General features: G+C 48.8%; 1 protein-coding gene across 1 annotated transcript; it reads right to left on the reverse strand.

The window, feature by feature from the left end:
* Nucleotides 1–12094: 12094 nt before the first annotated feature.
* On the reverse strand, nucleotides 12095–17151 carry BNIP1 (BCL2 interacting protein 1). The gene is made up of 6 exons (XM_084215694.1): nucleotides 17050–17151; nucleotides 16877–16969; nucleotides 16509–16600; nucleotides 15600–15701; nucleotides 14809–14927; nucleotides 12095–13064 (listed from the first exon to the last, which is right to left on the reverse strand). Exons 1-6 carry the CDS (start codon nucleotides 17137–17139, stop codon nucleotides 12868–12870), a joined length of 693 nt encoding a protein of 230 aa, XP_084071820.1. The 5' UTR covers nucleotides 17140–17151; the 3' UTR covers nucleotides 12095–12867.
* Nucleotides 17152–18183: the final 1032 nt, after the last annotated feature.

Genomic DNA, 18183 nt, shown 5'->3' on the forward strand with positions numbered 1-18183 from the left:
TCTCACTGACATCAGTTTAGATCAGTATCAGCAGTAAGCGATTTCTTGTTAATGGGGATTATTAAGAAGAATCAACACCTTTAAAATGCCACTCCAAAGCGAGAAAGGGATGGGCTTTCAGGCTGGAGTCCGATTTTTCATTCCTGGGTGGTTTGTTATTGCCCAAAACACGAAATCAACGCTGCATTTTGAGGCAGAGAAGGGAAGCAGAGATTTCTCCCAGCAGATCAAGCAGCGCATTTGTGAAAGTTCATCAATCAAGGTTGAGAGCAAAGTGACACAGAACACATTAATTGAAGATGTCTCTCCCTGTCTCCTGCAGTCATTTTAAACGTTGCCGCTCCAGCGTTCCTTGGAGCAACAAAGACCCATTTAGAGAGAGGATCAGGCAGCAAAAATGACCCATTTGGAGCCAGGATCACCCCATCAGCCCCATCTCCCCTCGTCCTGCACAGCCTGGGCTGGAGCTGCTGGCGTGAGGAAAAGCGGGTGAGTTCCTGTGCCTCTGCATGAAGGAGCTGCTGGAACTCCCAGTGGAATAGGAATTATTCCAGTGGAGGCTGGATCAATGTGCTGAGACGTTTCTGTGCCCCGTGCAGAAGAAAAGCTGCTGTCAGAGCAGGGGAAGGGCAGCACTCAGGCAGTGCTGGCTGGGAGCAAGAGGAGCCATTCAAAAGCAGGTCACCAAAACCAATTCACACTCATTTCAGTCAAATAAACAAGTTTCTCACTTTTTTTAAGCACCAAAAAATCAGGATGAAAACCTTCTGCCCCGACTCCAGCAAGCCTAATGGTGTTAAGGGGATGATTTGTGCTGTTTCAAAGGAGGGAAATTTAAATCTCTCTTGACTCCAGGTCTCATGTGCTGCTTTGTGCAGCATCAGCTGCTGCTCCCTCTGTGCACAGCCCTCAGAGCCAGGTCCAGGCTGCAATCACACACTTCACTTTACAGCCTGGCTAATCCCACTGGAGATTCCCCAGGGACAGGGGCAGGGCAGGGGGAGCAGGAGCCGCTCTGACACTCTGCTCTTGTCTGGCACGCTCCCATGCCCAGGCTCCAGTGTCCTCCTGCTGTTCATTGCTGCTCCTGAGGGCTAGAGGCATTTTCCTGTTTGCTCTGGGTTTTATTTGAGTTCCACCAGGAAATGATCCCCAGCCTGTGCATCCATGGGGACTGCAGGAGTCCCCATCCTAGAGCCCCCCAGCCCTGCTCAGAATGCAGGTTCATCACTGCTGCCTGCAGGAACAGCCTTTTCCAAGCAATGCCAAAAGAATTAATTTATTTAGGCATAATTCTGAAGAAATGAAAGCATAATTGCTGCCATAAAGAGAGATGCTCAACCCTATCTGCCATCCAACACTCACAATCATCCAGTGTGTCCAGCTGGGAGCAAAAATTCCCCTTTTAGATGTGCACAGAGAAAAACTTATTTAACCCCCCCCAAAACAATGAGAGCTGCTGATTATTGGCTTTTCTGAGAGCCAGGCCAGAGGTGACCATTGCCTGGTTAGGCACCAATTTAGAGCCCACCAATAGAAACCTAAATAACTTCTTACACAATGAGGCATTCAAACTTTTCCACTCAAGTCCTCATTACCTACGGCATTTCATTTTTGTACACACAAAGATTATTTCCCAATAACAAAGTGAACATAAATACTCAGTTTTATCAAAAACCTCAAAAGTAAGAGCATATGAGAGAACAACACCATGCAGCACATGGTAGGTTAATTTCTAAATATTCTCCCCCATTGTCTTCCTTTCCTGACCACGTTTCCAGTGCTGTTTGCCTCAATATTCTGGCTGTGAAAGCGCTGTGCTCTGTCCCTTTGATCAGCTCCTGCAAAGCCCTTTCATGCCCTGCTGTCTTCATTAGCTCGGGTTTTAATTGCTGGCCCTGCCGGGACAGACAGGTGGTGCAAGGTCACAGCAGGAGATGATGGATGGCTCTGGGCAGTGCCTGTGCAGATGACAGCCACCAAAAACCCTCCTGTGGGGCACAGCCCCGTCCTTGGGCTGGGATCAGCAGGGCACCAGCAGCATCCCACAGCTGCAGCCACCCTGCAGGACCTCTCGGGCTCCTGGCAGGGATTATTTCCTCACCTCACTTCTCCAGTTCCTTCTGACTGGGTTTTCTAAGCCACACACACACACAGAGTTATTGATGTGAGCACCACCATCCCCACAAGCTCCTGGGACCAGCATTTCACCCCCAAAACATCCAGAAACAGGAGCTGAGCTCAGGTAAAAGCAGGAGTCAGGTTCTGAGGCACAGATGGCTGGGAATGGAGAGGCCATTTAAGCAATTAATTCCCTTTTACCCATTAATTTCCCATTAATTAATTCCCATTTACGCCATCTTGTCATTAGGATAAGATCACAAATTTTGCAGATTTTGGCCTTCAAAATTCCCTAGCCCAATGCTTTCAAAAAGTCTTCTTTGAGATCATTCCTGTTTTATCACCCAAGAGAACATCCTATTCACTTCTGAGGGGACTGAAAGTAGAGGAGGTTCAAAATCAGCTGAGAGAAAAGTGTGGGCTTCAGGTATTCATTCTGTATTTTTATTTTTTCCTTAAATACAGAGTTGATAATTGCATTTCCTTTTTTTCTTTGAGTCACTGATGTTTTGTGGAATTTTTTTCTTGGGGATAAAGAAAAATCCCTTAAATAAAAATCAGTCTGGGAAAACCCAGCTCTGCAGAGTGCTTGTCATTGCTGCAGCACCCACTGCTTGTTGCTTTGCTTTTTTTTTTTTTTTTTTTTGGGTAAACTTGAGAATTTTGAGGTCTTGAAACCGAGAAGACAATTTTAATTGTAGCTCTGACATTTGTGCAATATTGAGATCATTGTTTCACCTCATGCATGGCATTACAGAGGCTCAAGTGAAGAACAAGGATCCCCCATCCCCTGGAAAGGCTGAAAAGACAAAAATCCCTGCTCTGGGGTGGGGGGAAACCTTTGCACAGAGAGGAACTGACTTTTCAAAAGAGAGAAGGCTTTTGCTGTCCTGAGCTAAAGATAGGATGAGCACAAGCAGCAGCTTTTTAAAGCAGCAGATCCCTCCTTATCACAAACCCTGGGAGGGAGCAGCATTTCCACAGAATGTGCAGCTCCACAGAGCTTTTCCTCCACTCCAGCACCACCCACAGGGTGAATCATCCTGCAGGGACCTTCCCTGAGCTTCCCCCTCGTTATTACCCTGATTTTCTGCCTGGGTACCACAGGTTCAGCCTTCCTTTATCACTTTGACTTTTGACCTTGTGCTGGAGGGGCTCTGCTGTGCCACCAGGGCTGCTTCCTCCCCAGCCCAGGATGCTGCACAGGAAGGGCAGCAGGGTGATGGATCTGTCAAGACCAAGGGTCAAGTTTATGTTGATCTACAGGTGTCAGGAGCGTATTGATCCTCTGATGAAGGTCCCTGAGAGGTCACCATAAATCCTCAGGGGATGAAAATCCCACATAAGTCGTTTTCAGATGCTGCAGAGGGGGGCAGATAAAGGAAAGCAGCTGCCCAGCAAGTGTTAGCAGACACCCCCAGAGCAGCAGGTGAGGCCACCACGGGATTTTGCTCTAAGCCAGGGTGGCCAAACCTATAAAAGGGTGAAAGCATCAAGCAATTCAGGCCCCTGTCAGGGCTAATGAGCTCTTTTGTTTTAGCTGGAGCTGGGATGGCTTTGGCTTGCCCAGGACTGGGGACAGCCTCAGTACAGACACTGTGCCCTCTTTGGTCAGCACTCTGCAGTCATTTCCCTGACAGTGGGGAATTATACCCACCTCAAAAACTGCTTTTCTGCACAACCACAGAGTGGTTTGGGTTGGAAGGGACCTGAAAGATTATCTCATTCCAGCCCTGCCATGGCAGGGACACCTCCCACTGTCCCAGGTGCTCCATGCCCTGTCCAGCCTGGCCTTGGGCACTGCCAGGGATCCAGGGGCAGCCACAGCTGCTCTGGGCACCCTGTGCCAGGGCCTGCCCACCCTCCCAGGAAGAATTGCTTCCATGTACCTGAGCTACATTTCCCCTCTTTCAGTTTGAGCCCATTCCTCCTTGCCCTGACACTCCTGTTCCTGATGCAGGATCCCTCCCCTCAGACCCTGCAAGGTGCCCTGGGGTCTCCACGCACCCTTCTCTGCTCCAGGCTGAGCATTCCCAGCTCTCCCAGCCTGTCCCCAAAGGGAAGGTGCTCCAGCCCCCTTATCAGCCTCGTGGCCTCCTCTGGACTCGCTCCAACAACTCCATGTCCCTCTGGAATAATTTTAGAATGGGATAACTCAGCTGGAAGGGACCTACAAAGACCATCTCATCCAATTCCTTGATTTTGCAGAGAGAAAACCCCTTGCATCAGCTACAACCACAGCAGGCACATAAAAGGAATCCCCTCCTCTGAATTTCCAGCTCCTCAGGCAGCACTGAAGGTCCCCAGAGCCTTTGACAGTGACCAAGACACCCCTGTGACCCCTGGGGCCAGGCAGATCCAGCTCAGGGTTCCTGTAACTGGATGGTTTAAGCCCAGCAGCTCTGGCAGAGCGTGATGCTCAATCCCTTTATCGTGTCTCCTCTGCCTGCAGCAGCCAAAGCCAGGGCTAATTTTAAAAAGCAGTGATATGGGGCTGCTGCAGGAACACACGTTGCAGTTGGCTGCTGGGAACTGGAACAGAAATGGGCATAAACTGCTCTGCAGCTTGGGTGCTGTACCCTGACTTGTGGAGCTGAAATGCATAGGATAACCTGCTAACTTGTTGAAGCCCAAAAGTTACAAAATAAACCTGACAAGTGACCTTACTTGAGGAATTTTGGAGGATAAGTCAAAGACTGAAGTAGTTTCAATGAAAACAAGTTAATGATCAAAACAGAATTTTTACCTGACTCTGTTCCTTTGGAAAAATAACCTTTAACATATTAAATCAAAATAAGATCAGAGCCTTGCATTTCCTCTCTGGTGAGCAGGGACAGGACCCAAGGGAACGTCTGGGGCTGTGCCAGGGGAGGGTTAGGCTGGATTTTAGGAAAAGCTTCTTCCCCAGAGGGTGGTCAGGCACTGGGAATAAAGAACCTTATCCTAAAATCCAGTCTAAACCTCCCCTGACAGCTTCATCTCTCCCACACCTGACTGTGAACCCAAGACTGGAGAAAGTTTTAAAGCCACCCTTGCTGCCTCTATTCCATTTTGAGCCCAGCCACGCTGGAATTGGCAGGTCTTTGTTCAGGGAAGCAGAATGTGGTGCAGAACTTTATTTCACAGTGCTACCTAGTGGTTTCTGCAATAAATGATCAGCACCTCAAAATGCTCCTCCAGACAGAACCTTGGTGTGGAGTAAATACAGATGACAGTAAAATCTAAACTTCCACCACTGCCTGAAATGAGTTAAATTGCAGGAGGGGGAAGAAAAAAAGAAGGAAAAAAAGGAAAACACACTTGCAAACTAATCCCAAGGGTTTCTGAGTGGATATTCATGCACATCAACAGCCCCATCCCAACCTTCCCCAGCTCTATCAGATGCCAGGAAAGGAATTATTGCATTTATTACACTTCCACCAGGATTTTTCCTCCCTCACCACTGCCAGGAATTGGCACAGGAACACAGAGCAAGTGGCACCCTCAGCTCTTCAGAGCCTGTCCCTGCCCCTCTCCTCCTCTCCCAGCAGGGATCCAGCTCTGTGCTCAGAATTTCTGCCAGCATGGGGACACAGAGTGACAAATCCTCCTCCAAAAACCCCTCCCCACCTTTCCTTTGCCCCATAACAGGGGCTGCAGCACCAATTTCTGTTTAGGATCACCTCTCCTTCCTGCTGCCTGTTTAGATTGATTTTCACATTGATCCACACGTTTTCCAGCTCCACAGAGGAGCAGCTCTGCTGCCCTGTGTTTGCCCACACCAGGCAAGGTGCAGCAGCACAAATTAATAAAATCCTGCTCAAATCTGACAGGATCCAGTGGAAGATGTTAAATCCAAGCCTGAGGCACAGCTGCTGGACCTGACAGTTTTCCTCTGTTCAAAAGGGGGAGAGAAGTCCTTGCTTCCCTGGGATCACCAGATGAAAGGAATCATGTAAGCACTAAGTAGTATTAATAGTCCCAGGCACAATATATATATATGAGAATAATAAGGCCAAACTTAACAGTTATTTCCAATAGCAGCATTTGTATAATGCCATCGACACTCAACTGCTGATAAGCTGGACACACTTAAGGAATTTTAATAAGCCTTTGAAAAGCTTTAACTGATGTGAATTAAGCCCTGAGATAATTCCGACGCAGGGCTATCATTCTTCAGTTAAAAATAATTGATCCTGGATGTAAACGTCACATTTGTGCCCCGCAGTACAAAGGCACAGAAAATGTCATTTGTCACCAGCAGTGCCCGGGGCTGAAGGACACGTTCCAAGGGACCCTGGGCTCTGCTCGGCCCCGGGAACTTCTCCCGGGGGTCAGGGATGAGGAACTCCCAGGAACGAGCCTGAGATACCCGAATTAACAACAATCATTGCTGCAGCTCACTGAGATACCTGAATTAACAACAATCATTGCTACAGCTCACTGAGATACCCGAATTAACAACACACGGGTGTTTATTGCAACAATTAATTGAGATACCCGAATTAACAACACAGGTGCTCATTGCTGCTATTCACTGAGATACCTGAATAAACAGCACACAGTGCTCATTACTACAATTAATTGAGAAGCCCGAATAAACAGCACACAGTGCTCATTACTACAATTAATTGAGATACCCGAATAAACAGCACACAGTGCTCATTGCTACAATTCACTGAGTCCAGTGCCCCGGCGAGGGCACAAAGAGCTGCTGCTATCTTTTGGCTTTAATCCACCAAAATAGCTCTGCTGCCATTCCCCTCTCGCAGGGGCAGAAGCAAAGTTTTCATCTGCAGCTAAGTACTGAACATAAAAGGTTTTTCTCCTTCTATATTTACTGTTTGTTGTTGCTGGAGTGAGGCTTTCTCCACTGGCATTTCCTCACTATCTTTTCTGGAATCCTCTGACAGACTTTTTTTTGACAAGGTGATAAGACCAGGAAGCTCTCATTGAGGTCTGCAAAACCTAAATATAAACTCGCATCTTCACAAAAATTAATTAATTTTCAGTAATGAGAAGGTAATTTCCCACTTGCTGTTTCTCAGCATGAACATTACCTTATTTATTGCTTACAAAGTTATTTACCACGAAGTCTGTGAAAGATCAGGACCAAAGCTTGGTTCAAAGGCTACAATTACCAAAGACAAAACTATTTTAAACAAAGCTATAAATAAAGAGAATGGTTGTTTGGGTTTTATTTTTCCTCAGATTTTTAAAAAATATTTTTATTGGTTTGTTTTGAATGAGCAGGTTACTGGCACCAGCCAGTCATTGAAAGCCAGGAGCCACTGACATTAAACTATTTTCATTTTTGCTGTAGCTACTTTCAAACATCATCTCTGTCATTTAAACAAACGGGAACAATACGATGAAGAAATTGCAAATGCTGCTAAGGATATCCAAATGAGAAGCAGCAAAAGCAGCATCTTTTAAGAACACAACTGAGAAAGGAATCCTTCATTATTTAATCCAAACACTGCACTGGTAGATATATTCCTAGATATATTCAGATGTGTTATATGTATATCAGCATACAGAACAGGGGAAGGCTTGCTTAGATTTGAAACAGCGAGTTAACATTTATTTATATATATATATATACACACACTATATTTCTGTGAATATACTGAGCAAGGGGAGCCTCGTTTCTCTTGGAAACATCAAGTTATCATCAGACACAGGACAGGAGGCCGACCGGATCAATAGACTTACTCAATATAGAAAAATCTTATCTCGCTTTCAGGCCGGCTGGCCATAATGTCAGCACCCAGATGCCTCTGACAGAGTTATCTCCCATCAGCAGCGGCAAAATCCGCTCAGAGCTTGGGTGACACCTCCGAAAAGCCAATAACCCGAGCAGGGAAGCTGAGTCCCGCTGTCCCTCTCGGAGATAAAGGCCATGAGCCGCCCTGGGCGCTCTTTGGGGCGTTATCAGGAGGGCAGAGCATCGCTCCGGGTTCGGGCTCGCAGCTCCATCCCCGCGGGGACAGCGAGCCCAGAGCCCGGCGGGGTCAGCTCCCAGAGCGTCCCTGGATGTGACACTCAGCCCTGCCGCTGTTGAAAAGAAGAAAGCGAAAAGCTTTCATGTGCTTCTATATATACTGGCTCTATCTATAGGCGCTGGTGTGCGCTGATGCCCGCCGAGCCGCTCTCCCCGCCTGCCCTCTGGGCGCTTATCGCGGCCCCCAGGGACACACGCGGCGTTATCGGCGGGCCAGGCTCGGAGCAGCCGAGTGGCATTTTCCTTTCATGCCATCCCCGACACCCAGAGCGGGGCAGAGCCCGCCCGGCACAGCCCCGGCCCCGCCCGATAAGCGGGATGCGGGAGCCGGCTCTGATGTGGCAGCGATAGCATCTGATCGGCCTCCCCGTGCGGGTTAAAAATAAAAGGAAGCACGAGGGGAAGCGGTCTGAGGCTCGGCAAGGTGTCACAGCAGGCTGTGCACTCACGGGAGCAGGGGTCACTGTCCCCCAGCCGGCCAGGGTCACTGCCAGCCCCTGGCACCAGAGCAGGAGCAGCAGGCAGGGCTGGATGGGTCTGGGGACATTCACCAGATTTGCTTCTCAACTCAGAGTTACAGAATATTCAGGGTTGGAAGGGACACACACAGATCATCAAGTCCAGTTTTGCAGTAAATGGCCCAGTCAGCAGCACCAGCTGAGCCCCTCAACCCTCTGGCCAGCCAAACCCCCCAACCCCAGCCCAGTTAATTTTAGTGGCTTTGCAAGGCTGCAGGAGCCTCATGATTCACTCAGCATTTCAGTGCCCAAGGCAACACTTGGGGGTGCTAAACCGAGTGGAGATCTCCATGAACACATGAAGGGCCTGGGTCTAAATCCAATTAGGTTATTGAAGACCCCAGTCCCTTCCTCAGACTGCAGCTCTCTGTGTGGGAGAGGATAAAAACTTCAAGGCACAGGTACAGTGAGCCACCACCTCTCTCAATCCACCACCAAAGAAACTGGCACAGGGTCTTCATCACAGGTTCCTGTGAGAAAGCCAAACCTCAGCTCAGTGGAACTGTCATTCCCTTTGTGGCACAGAGTTTGTACCATTTTTTATAGGCTAGCAGGTAATAATAAAATTGTGTTTAGTCAATAACTTCAACCTGAACAAGTCCACAATCAGCTTTTGAGAGCAACAGGTGATTTGAGAGGCTGGATGTGGCATTTGGTCGTGGTACAAAGCACCTGCAGCCTGTTTGGAGAACAATTCTCACCTTTGTGGGAAGGAAACTCAACAAGCATTCACTCAGTGACAGAAAGGGCTTTGCAGCAATGTACAATCACCAAGACACCACATCAGGGGAAAAGATTTAGCTTCAGATTCTCTTCTGTGGGAATCACACCATTACAAACAGTGTGGCAGGGCAATATTAAAGCTGATTAGAAACCATTACAAACAGGGTGGCAGAGCAATGTTAAAGCTGATTTCCATCCTCCCCTTTTTCTGAGGGAGAGCCCCACATATTTGCAGACAAGCATGCACATGTCCCCTGGATATTCTCAGCCCCCAAAGATTCCAGCCTGGCTTGCTCTGGGCCACTTGGCATGTGATAGCAGCCACGCACATTTGGCAGAGACATTTTTAGAAACCTCCAAGCTATGAATTCACCTTTCCATTTTGGTAAAGTCATGTGGAAAGTTATGTGGAAAGCATTTCAAAAGCACAGCATCAAATACAAACTTCATTTCCCCTTGATTCTCGGAGGGGAGGAAGGAATAAATAGTATTATCCTCTTCATTTGTTATCCCAGAGTTGTCCTGCAATATTTCTGTATTTGATAACACCACAATCAATAATAAAATAATTGTGAGTCAAATCAAGTCAGTGTCTCTCAGCACATTTACAGTGTATGTTAAATTTCCAGTGCTCTTCAGGCCTAGGTTTATTGCAACCATTAAAAAAAGGCGACTTTTCCAAGGAAATACAAACCGAAGTGAATGCTCTGGACATGACCTTCATGCAGATTTCAGGGATGCAATGCACCTGCTCCTGCCCACAGCTTTCCCACCATGGCCACGTGGGAATGGAGGCCAGGATTGGATCTACACCCACAGCCAAACATCCAACAGCACTGCCTGGCTCCTGGCACTCCAAGAGACAACTTCCAGGCATTTTCCCTTCTTTCCACAGGTGCTCAGACAAAGCAAATTGCTCTCAGTGGGTTGGACTCCCCAGCAGGACCTTAAATTCACCACAAACCTCCAAGGTCCAAACCTCTAAAAGTGATGAGGCATCAGAGCTACCTCGTCCTCATCCCTAAGTGGCTCCAGCTGCTCAGCCAAACACCCCCAGTCCCTTCAGTGGCTGCAGCCCCTTTGCCTGCAGGACAGAGTTAATGAGCCAGCACCCAGGAGTTCATTAACCCACAGCTGCTTGATTGCTGCCAGCTGTGTGTCTCAGCCCCACAACTCCACGGCAAGATTTCTGCCCTTTTAAAGCTCCTAGTGGTTCCTTAGTCCATGTTTTAAAGAAGTGTTGCTCTTCAAAGGAAAAATACTTTTACTGCAACTGTTTTGTGACAGTAGATCCCATCCTCCACTTGTAGGGAGGGTACCTGGCACCTTCTAGAGGGGAATGGCCCAGGAGTAACAGGACCACTTCTGTTTGGTTTCTCTTGTGTATGAGCCCTCCAGCACAGCCCTGAACACTTCTCCAGAGGCCTGATTCTTCCTTCCTTTCTTCCCAAGCACTTTCTACTCTTGCAGTCCTGGAGTCCCTGGTCTCAGAAGGGCTCCAGCCGTTGGCCCCCAAGCCATGCCCAAGACCAAAAATGCAGAGGCCATTCCCTTCTCACCATCCCTGATGGTTCTGCTGCCCTTGGTAATGCAGACATCTAAGAAAATGCTTCTCCCTTTCAGAAAACCAACACAAATCCATTTCTTAGCCTTCACAACACAACCTTGGGCACACAGCAGCAAGACCCTGAGACACAACATCCTGAGTGCAAATATAAAACCCTCTGCAGACACAGAAAAACTGCCCAGGCACAGCTTTCCACATTCCCTGGATCACACAACAAAAAGTCAGGAACAACCACTACCTCTTCCCAAAAATTTGCTCACTTTGCCAAAAAAAAAGAGAAATCAAGTCCTACCTTCACTGCAGGAGCTGAGTCTGTGACCAGGAGCAAGGCAAACACCAGAGTGAGCCTGCAGGGAGGGTATTTGAACACCACCCAGGCAGCCTCAGCTGGGCATTGTTAGGGCTGATTGGGGCATCCCACTGTGCCAGGTGGGAGCCAGGCAATCACCAGCAGGTGTGCCAGGAGAGAGCCAGGCAATCACCATGGGCTGTGCCAGGCAATCACCATGGGCTGTGCCAGGAGAGAGCCAGGCAATCACCATGGGCTGTGCCAGGAGAGAGCCAGGCAATCACCATGGGCTGTGCCAGGAGAGAGCCAGGCAATCACCATGGGCTATGCCAGGAGAGAGCCAGGCAATCACCATGGGCTGTGCCAGGAGGGAGCCAGGCAATCACCATGGGCTGTGCTCTGCTCCAGGGTGGCTGCTGAGGCACCTCCTGAGCCGCTGTACCAAATCACCCTTCTCACCCCAAAGAGAAATAACATTTATCTCGCTGTCTCCACTGATTATTTCCTGCCAGGTCTGTGGCCCATCAGGAGCCTGGGTGATTCCTGGCTGCCTGTGGAAGGAAATGATTCAAGAACCAAGTGCTGCAGAGCAACCTGTTGCATCCTGGAATTTCTCCCCCTCTCACAAAAACTCCAGTAGTCCTTGCTATTTTTTCCCTAATTCCTTTGTCTCTAATTGTCTCTCTGTAAGATGACAGTTTGTGCAGGTAGGCTTATTTACAAAGATTAGATTTCTGAGGCTGATTCATTTCTTTTATTCAAACCCCCAATGTGCACATCACCAATTTAATTAGTTCTTGGTGCAATTCTGTATCTCAGGAAAGGCTGAAATACAAGGAATCAACAATATGGAAACCACATCCACTCTGTCCAGTCTGCCTGTTCCAGGGCCACAAAATAGGAGTAAAACCCTCCAAGTTCCAAATGCACACCTTGGCAGTCATAGTGCGAAGATAAAGGATGAAGTGAAGTTATATAAAGAAAAGGAGGAAAAGGGTTTTTGATTTTAGTAGATTGCCAATCTAATTCTCTTAACTATTGTGTGAATTCATAGTAACAAATGGGGTTCCCATTTTTGCTTTGCTCAGAGCCCTCCTAAGGCCAGAGGGACAGAGCCAGACTGTGTTATGCTCCCAGAAAAACAATCCATAAACAACCACTGCTGCTAAAGAAAAAGCAGAACTTTTACACTGAAAAGCTCTTTCAAGCCATCAGACTTTGTTTTTAAACAAAACTCTTGACATGAATACAATAAATATTTTATTAATGGAATGTTGAGTTTTTCTCTTCCATGCTTCCTCTTACTCCCAGCACCTTGCACACAGATGTCAGAGCAGCTTCCAGTCCAAGGCAAGGACAAAACTTCATTTCAAGGCAGAAATCAGTGAGAGGTTGAAAGTTCAGACTGGCACCTATGAGTGCCCAGTGCCTCGAGTGTTTGCTTCCCCAAACCCACAGGCAAATTGGCATTTCTTCTTTCCAAGCATGATTTATCACTCTCTTCTGAGGCAGCTCACCAGCTCCATGGGGACAGCACAAATTCCTGACTACTCTAATGCTCCTCCAGCTGTTGCAATATCCCTTTATTATTTCATTTAAAAGCCCCACCATTATCAACCATCTCTTTCTGATTATTTTTTTTAATAGTTCAGTGATTGTTGGAATTTTACAAAAATGGGAAGAGTCTCTTTTTGAGGATGTAGAGCACAGTGGCCAGGAAGAGGGCGAGGGCCAGGAAGATGAGCAGCTTGTCCGTCAGCTCCCGGCGGTTGTACTTGGTGATCAGCTTCCTCCCCAGCTGGATGGTGCCAGACATGGACTTGAATTCCTCATTTGCTTCCAGGATGGTTCGGGAAGAATTGGCTGAAATTAAAGAGGAGCAGAAAAAAAAATTTACATCAGCAGGTTGTGCTTTTAAAATAGCCAGCAAAGTGTGTAAGGATGAGATATTTGGTAACACAGTGCCTGAGGGATCCTTCTGGGTCAGGCTGACTTGTGGGTGAGACTGACACAGAGAGTTCTCACAGCTCAGGGGTGCAAAGTGAAATAAGAGCACTGAAAATATTAAAGAAAAGATCTTACTGAAGTTCCTGAATTTTGAATTTTTGGGTTAGCAGGTCAAATCTAGTTCAGGTTTTTCAGTCAGCACTGCTGGAAGCAGAGTGAAATAGAAATGGTGCTAGAGAGAGAAATCACCACCAGCAGCAGGACAGGGCAATATTTGAATATATTAACTGCACCACTGAAAGTGTTCCCTCAGGCCCCAGCAGCAAATAGTGTGAGCTCACAGAATTATTCAGCTCAAGCAGTTTTTAATAGTCATTTTTGACACACACATCGATTTTTTTGCCTAATAAAAATGAGAAGGGTCAACTAGAAGTGTGTGAGAAAACAAACACATGCCCCAAACTTCTCAACCTTGCTCTTTTCAAATTGCTAAACAAAAGCAAAAGCCCTGGAATGCCCTTTTTTCTGTTTTACAGAAAGTACAGCCTGTAGGACAGTGCATTACCCTACAATGCCCTGGCTGCTCTCAGAAAGGTCAAATCCAGCACTGTCTGGTTCACAAAAACAGAGCAGAGATAGGTCTGCAATATTTTGCAAAACACTTTGTCCCATCCCATTTCAAGAGGTATTTTGATCCAAGTGAAAACAGAAAACTTCTTTCCCAGAGTTAATGACAAAGCAGAGCTTCCCTGCTCCACAGCCTCAAACACTCACTGCATCCTAGGGAATGCTCAGGAAACAGGAATTCCCACTGCTAACTCAGAATTTGCAGCTGGGATTTGTAAATGACTTTTGGTAGTTTTCCCTTGATGAATTCCAAGTGCTGCTCATTCAGAAACAGGGTGAAAAAGTGCCTGCCAAACTGTCCTTTTAATGGGAGAAGGAACACGCTACTCCTGCAGCAACAAACTGTGCCCAGCTGCCACCCTCAGATGGGGCAGAAAGCAAGGAGGGCAAACTCGTGTTATCTATCCTTGTCTTTAAAGTTCCCTCCTGCCCAAAAGCACAGCTAGGAAGAGGCCCAGGCAGCAACTTCTGAATGCTCCATGAATCATCAGTTCTGACAGGTCACTTGATTTATGGTTTTAGGAGTTGAAGCCAAGGAACTGGGTGAAATCTTGGTTTCACAGTCCCTGATGCACTGCTGACAGAGCAAGTGACCTCAGGTTCAAGGCACTTGATCCCAGTGTCTCAGCCATCCCAGCTGGAGCCTGGCTGGAACAGCCCTCCAGACACTCCTTCCTCTGTGCAGGGACTTGTGTCCATGCTTTTGTTCCCTCTGCTATGCCCAAATCCCTGCCAGGGCAGTGGCACAGAGTAACACCAAACTCACTCTGGGCACTGTGTGAGCTCACATTGCTTTTACAAAAAACTCAACTTCATCCTGACCCCTTTTCCTTCTCAGGATCATGAAACAGAAAGTCCAGACAAAGTACACTGATATTTCCTGTTTATGTCCAGCTGTTAGAGGAGCTCTGCTGGCCAGTCCCTTAATCATCATTGTAGCACATTCTCCTAGTCTGCTCCTCTCCTCAGGCTGACAGAGCTGACCAAAGGTGCTTCCATCACCCCTCCACTCCAGCCCAAATTCCAGCTGTACCTAAGGTCTGCACAGTCTCCTCGCTCTGCTGCACCTGCTGGGACATCATCCTGCTGATGCCCATCAGACTCTCTGTGATGTTGCTTGCACTCTCTGCCAGACTTTCCTTTGTGGTCTTCCTGAAAAGAGAAAAAAGCAAAGCAGGAAGAGGTAAAATTTTTTTTTTTTTGGAATACTCAGGGAAAATGCTGCTGATAGGGAGATGAGATCAATACTTGGCAACATCTCTGCAGTGTACAGTGTACCGGTTTTCACTGCATGAGAAATTCAAATTATTTTCACTGAACAATAAAAAATAATCACAAAATATGGAAGTCCTGAGCCCAAATAACATCCCAGAATCTCACAGGGCCCTGTACTTCACCACTTGTTCACCCAGGACTGTGTAAGTCCATGAGCTGCTGCGGGAGCACCAACACAAATCCATTTTATCATCCTGAGTATCCCAGCTGTTGCTTTCAATACACAGCCTGCACACACTCACATCCAGTTCTGGATGTGAAAACAGCTTGGATAATGGCCCAGGTCTTGTTTAGAACCTATCTGGAATTAATGTAAAAGACATTAAGTCATAAAGGTTAATTTATCCCCTTTTCTGCTTACACATGTCATGAAAACCTGAATTCATCACGATCCTTAACAGCCCAAATATCCACAAAAGGGAAATCCACTCAGAAAAGCTACACTTGATATAATTAAATAAATTAAAAATATTATGTCACTTCCATTTAAAATGAGTGAATATAGGAGACACTGCTTAAATCCCTCAGTACTGTGGGACAGTCCAATACCTTTGTCTCAAGATGTCTCTTCCCTGCAGCAGCTGATCTTTCTCAGAGTTGTCAATAGCAATTTTGCAGGCCAGATTTGCCTTTCTCCAGGCTGCCTGGTTGCTGAAACCACAAGAGCAGAGTGTTGTAACGTAATGGGAACACCTTGCAAGCACAGACAATTTTCACAAAGCAACCACCACATTAACTGGGCACCCCAATACATACAAGGACTCTCAGAATCCAAGAAATACTTGGGCTGAAAATACTTCCAAGATCATCGAGTCCCAGCTGTGCCTGATGCCCACCCTGTCCCCAGCCCAGAGCCCCGAGTGCCACCTCCAGCCCTTCCTGGGACACTCCAGGGATGGGGATCCAACCCTCCCCGGGCAGTTCCAGTGCCTGAGCTCCCTTTCCATGGGGAAATTCCTGCTGTGCCCACCCTGAGCGTGCCCTGGCCCAGCCTGAGGCCATTCCCTCTTGTCATGGTAGCCCCCCTGGCTGTCCCCTCCAGTCAGGAAGTTGTGCAGAGCCAGAAGATCCCCCCTGAGCCTCCTTTTCTGCAGGCTGAGCCCCTTTCCCAGCTCCCTCAGCCCCTCACTTTCTCTGTATTCCTACATACAACAACATTCTGTCCTGACATTCCTGCTCCTCAGTGTAGCATTTAAGAACCAAGGGAAGAAGAAAACTGAGCCAGCTGTAAAACAAGAGACCCCTAAGCCACCTTCTTTGAGCTCAAAGGGACAGACCAGAGTTAGGAAGTCAGGACAGGAGAAGGGAGTTGAACCCTTTCTCTCCCTGGCCTCTTGGTCTGGCACAAAACACGTGTCAGGGGGCCGTGCTTCCAAACCAGACTGACAGAGTCTGCACCAAAGTCAGCCAATCTCTGCATACAGCGGGCTTGGGAACGGCCCCAGCTGCCAGACCCACCTGAGCATTTGCTTCTTGTGGTTCTCCACCTCCCGCAGCAAGGCTTGTTTCTCCGACTCCTTGTCCTGCTCCTTGGCCATCTGCTCCAGCTCCTTCGGCGGAGAGCACAAACACCAGAACCTCACCAGCCACCCGCAGCTCGCACAGCCCAGCCCCGGCCGGGGAGTGGATTCCGAGCAGATTTATCTGATAAACCCCCAGGCCAGGGCTGCGACTCCCCAAATCTCAGCCGGGACCCCCAAAACACTCGCAGAACACCTCCCAAACCCCGGCAGGAACCCACAGCCGGGATCCTCCAGCCCTAAACCACAGCCGGTGGGGCCGCAGCACAGCTCGGTGCCCTCAGCAGCCCCGGCCGGGCCCCTCACCTGGATGCGGCCGCGGAGGTGTCGGAACTTCTCCTTGACGGCGGCATTGAGCTCCGTGAGGGCGCTGAGCGGCCCCGGGCAGTCCCGGATGTCCTGGAACACAACGGCGCGGTCAGCGCGGGCCCAGCTCTCCCCGAGGCCGTGCCGGGGTGTCCCGGGGCTGGCGGCGGTACCTGCACGGCCGCCTTGATCTCCAGGTCGAACTTGACGATCTCCTGGTGGCAGACCCGCAGCGGCACGGCCGCGGCCGCCGCCGCCGCCATCTTGGCCGGGCAGGGCCGGGGCGGGCCGGGCGCGCGCGGGCGCCCCCTGCGGGCGGCGGGCGGGGCGGGCGGGCCTGAGGGGACGTGGCGGGGAATGAGCGGCTCCGCAGGGAGGAACGACAGAACGCCGGGAGCGCTGGGGTCATAAAACACCTCCGAAACCCATCGAGTCCCCGCTGTGCCACATCCCCACCTTGTCCCCAGCCCAGAACACCAAGTGCCACCTCCAGGGATGGGGATTCAACCCTCCCCGGGCAGTTCCAGTGCCTGAGCTCCCTTTCCATGGGGCAATTCCTGCTGTGCCCACCCTGAGCCTGCCCCGGCCCAGCCTGGGGCCGTTCCCTCTCCTCCTGTCCCTGTCCCCTCCTGTCAGGAGCTGTGCAGAGCCCAAGATTCCCCTGGAGAAGTTCCAGGTTTACATCCAAGAGCCTCCCTGGGCTCCTGGCCAGGGCTGACACTGGTCAGGAGCAGGGTGGGGGAACACGAGGTCCCTTCTGCACCCCCAAAACGAGAAGCAGGCAATGCCTTTTGCCTTTCTCACAAACTCACCCCGGTGCTGTTCCTTCCCTCTGCCCTCAGACCATTTCACAGGAGCTGCCGGGAGCAGTTTCTCCAGGCACCAACTCAGCTTCTCCAGATGCTCCCACGCCGACCCAGCAGCGCTGCGAGGCAGCTCTGAGCATGAGGAAGGAAAATCCAGATATTTCCTTACCTAGCTGTCATCCCTTCCAAAGGAAAGTTCCTGGCAATACCAGGAGGCCAGGGACTTAGTTCAAGGCAGCAGAAGCCATTCACTACCATTCTACACACACAATGACAATAGCAATATTTCCTCCACAATTTTTATTTTAAATTACAAAGGATGTTGCATACATTGATGAATTTGTATCTGAATAGAAGTGCTAGGGATCAAGGGTGACAGAGTAAACAAAGTCAATAGTTTAATTGTGCCTCTTTTCAAAAAATAAAACTGCACAACTATTAACCAACATTTAACATTGCAACTCTTAACAGATCATGCTTTGAACAAGGTAAATTTATTTT

This window comes from Fringilla coelebs, assembly GCF_963513975.1.
Source record: "Fringilla coelebs genome assembly, chromosome: 15".
Classification (NCBI taxonomy): Eukaryota; Metazoa; Chordata; class Aves; order Passeriformes; family Fringillidae; genus Fringilla; species Fringilla coelebs.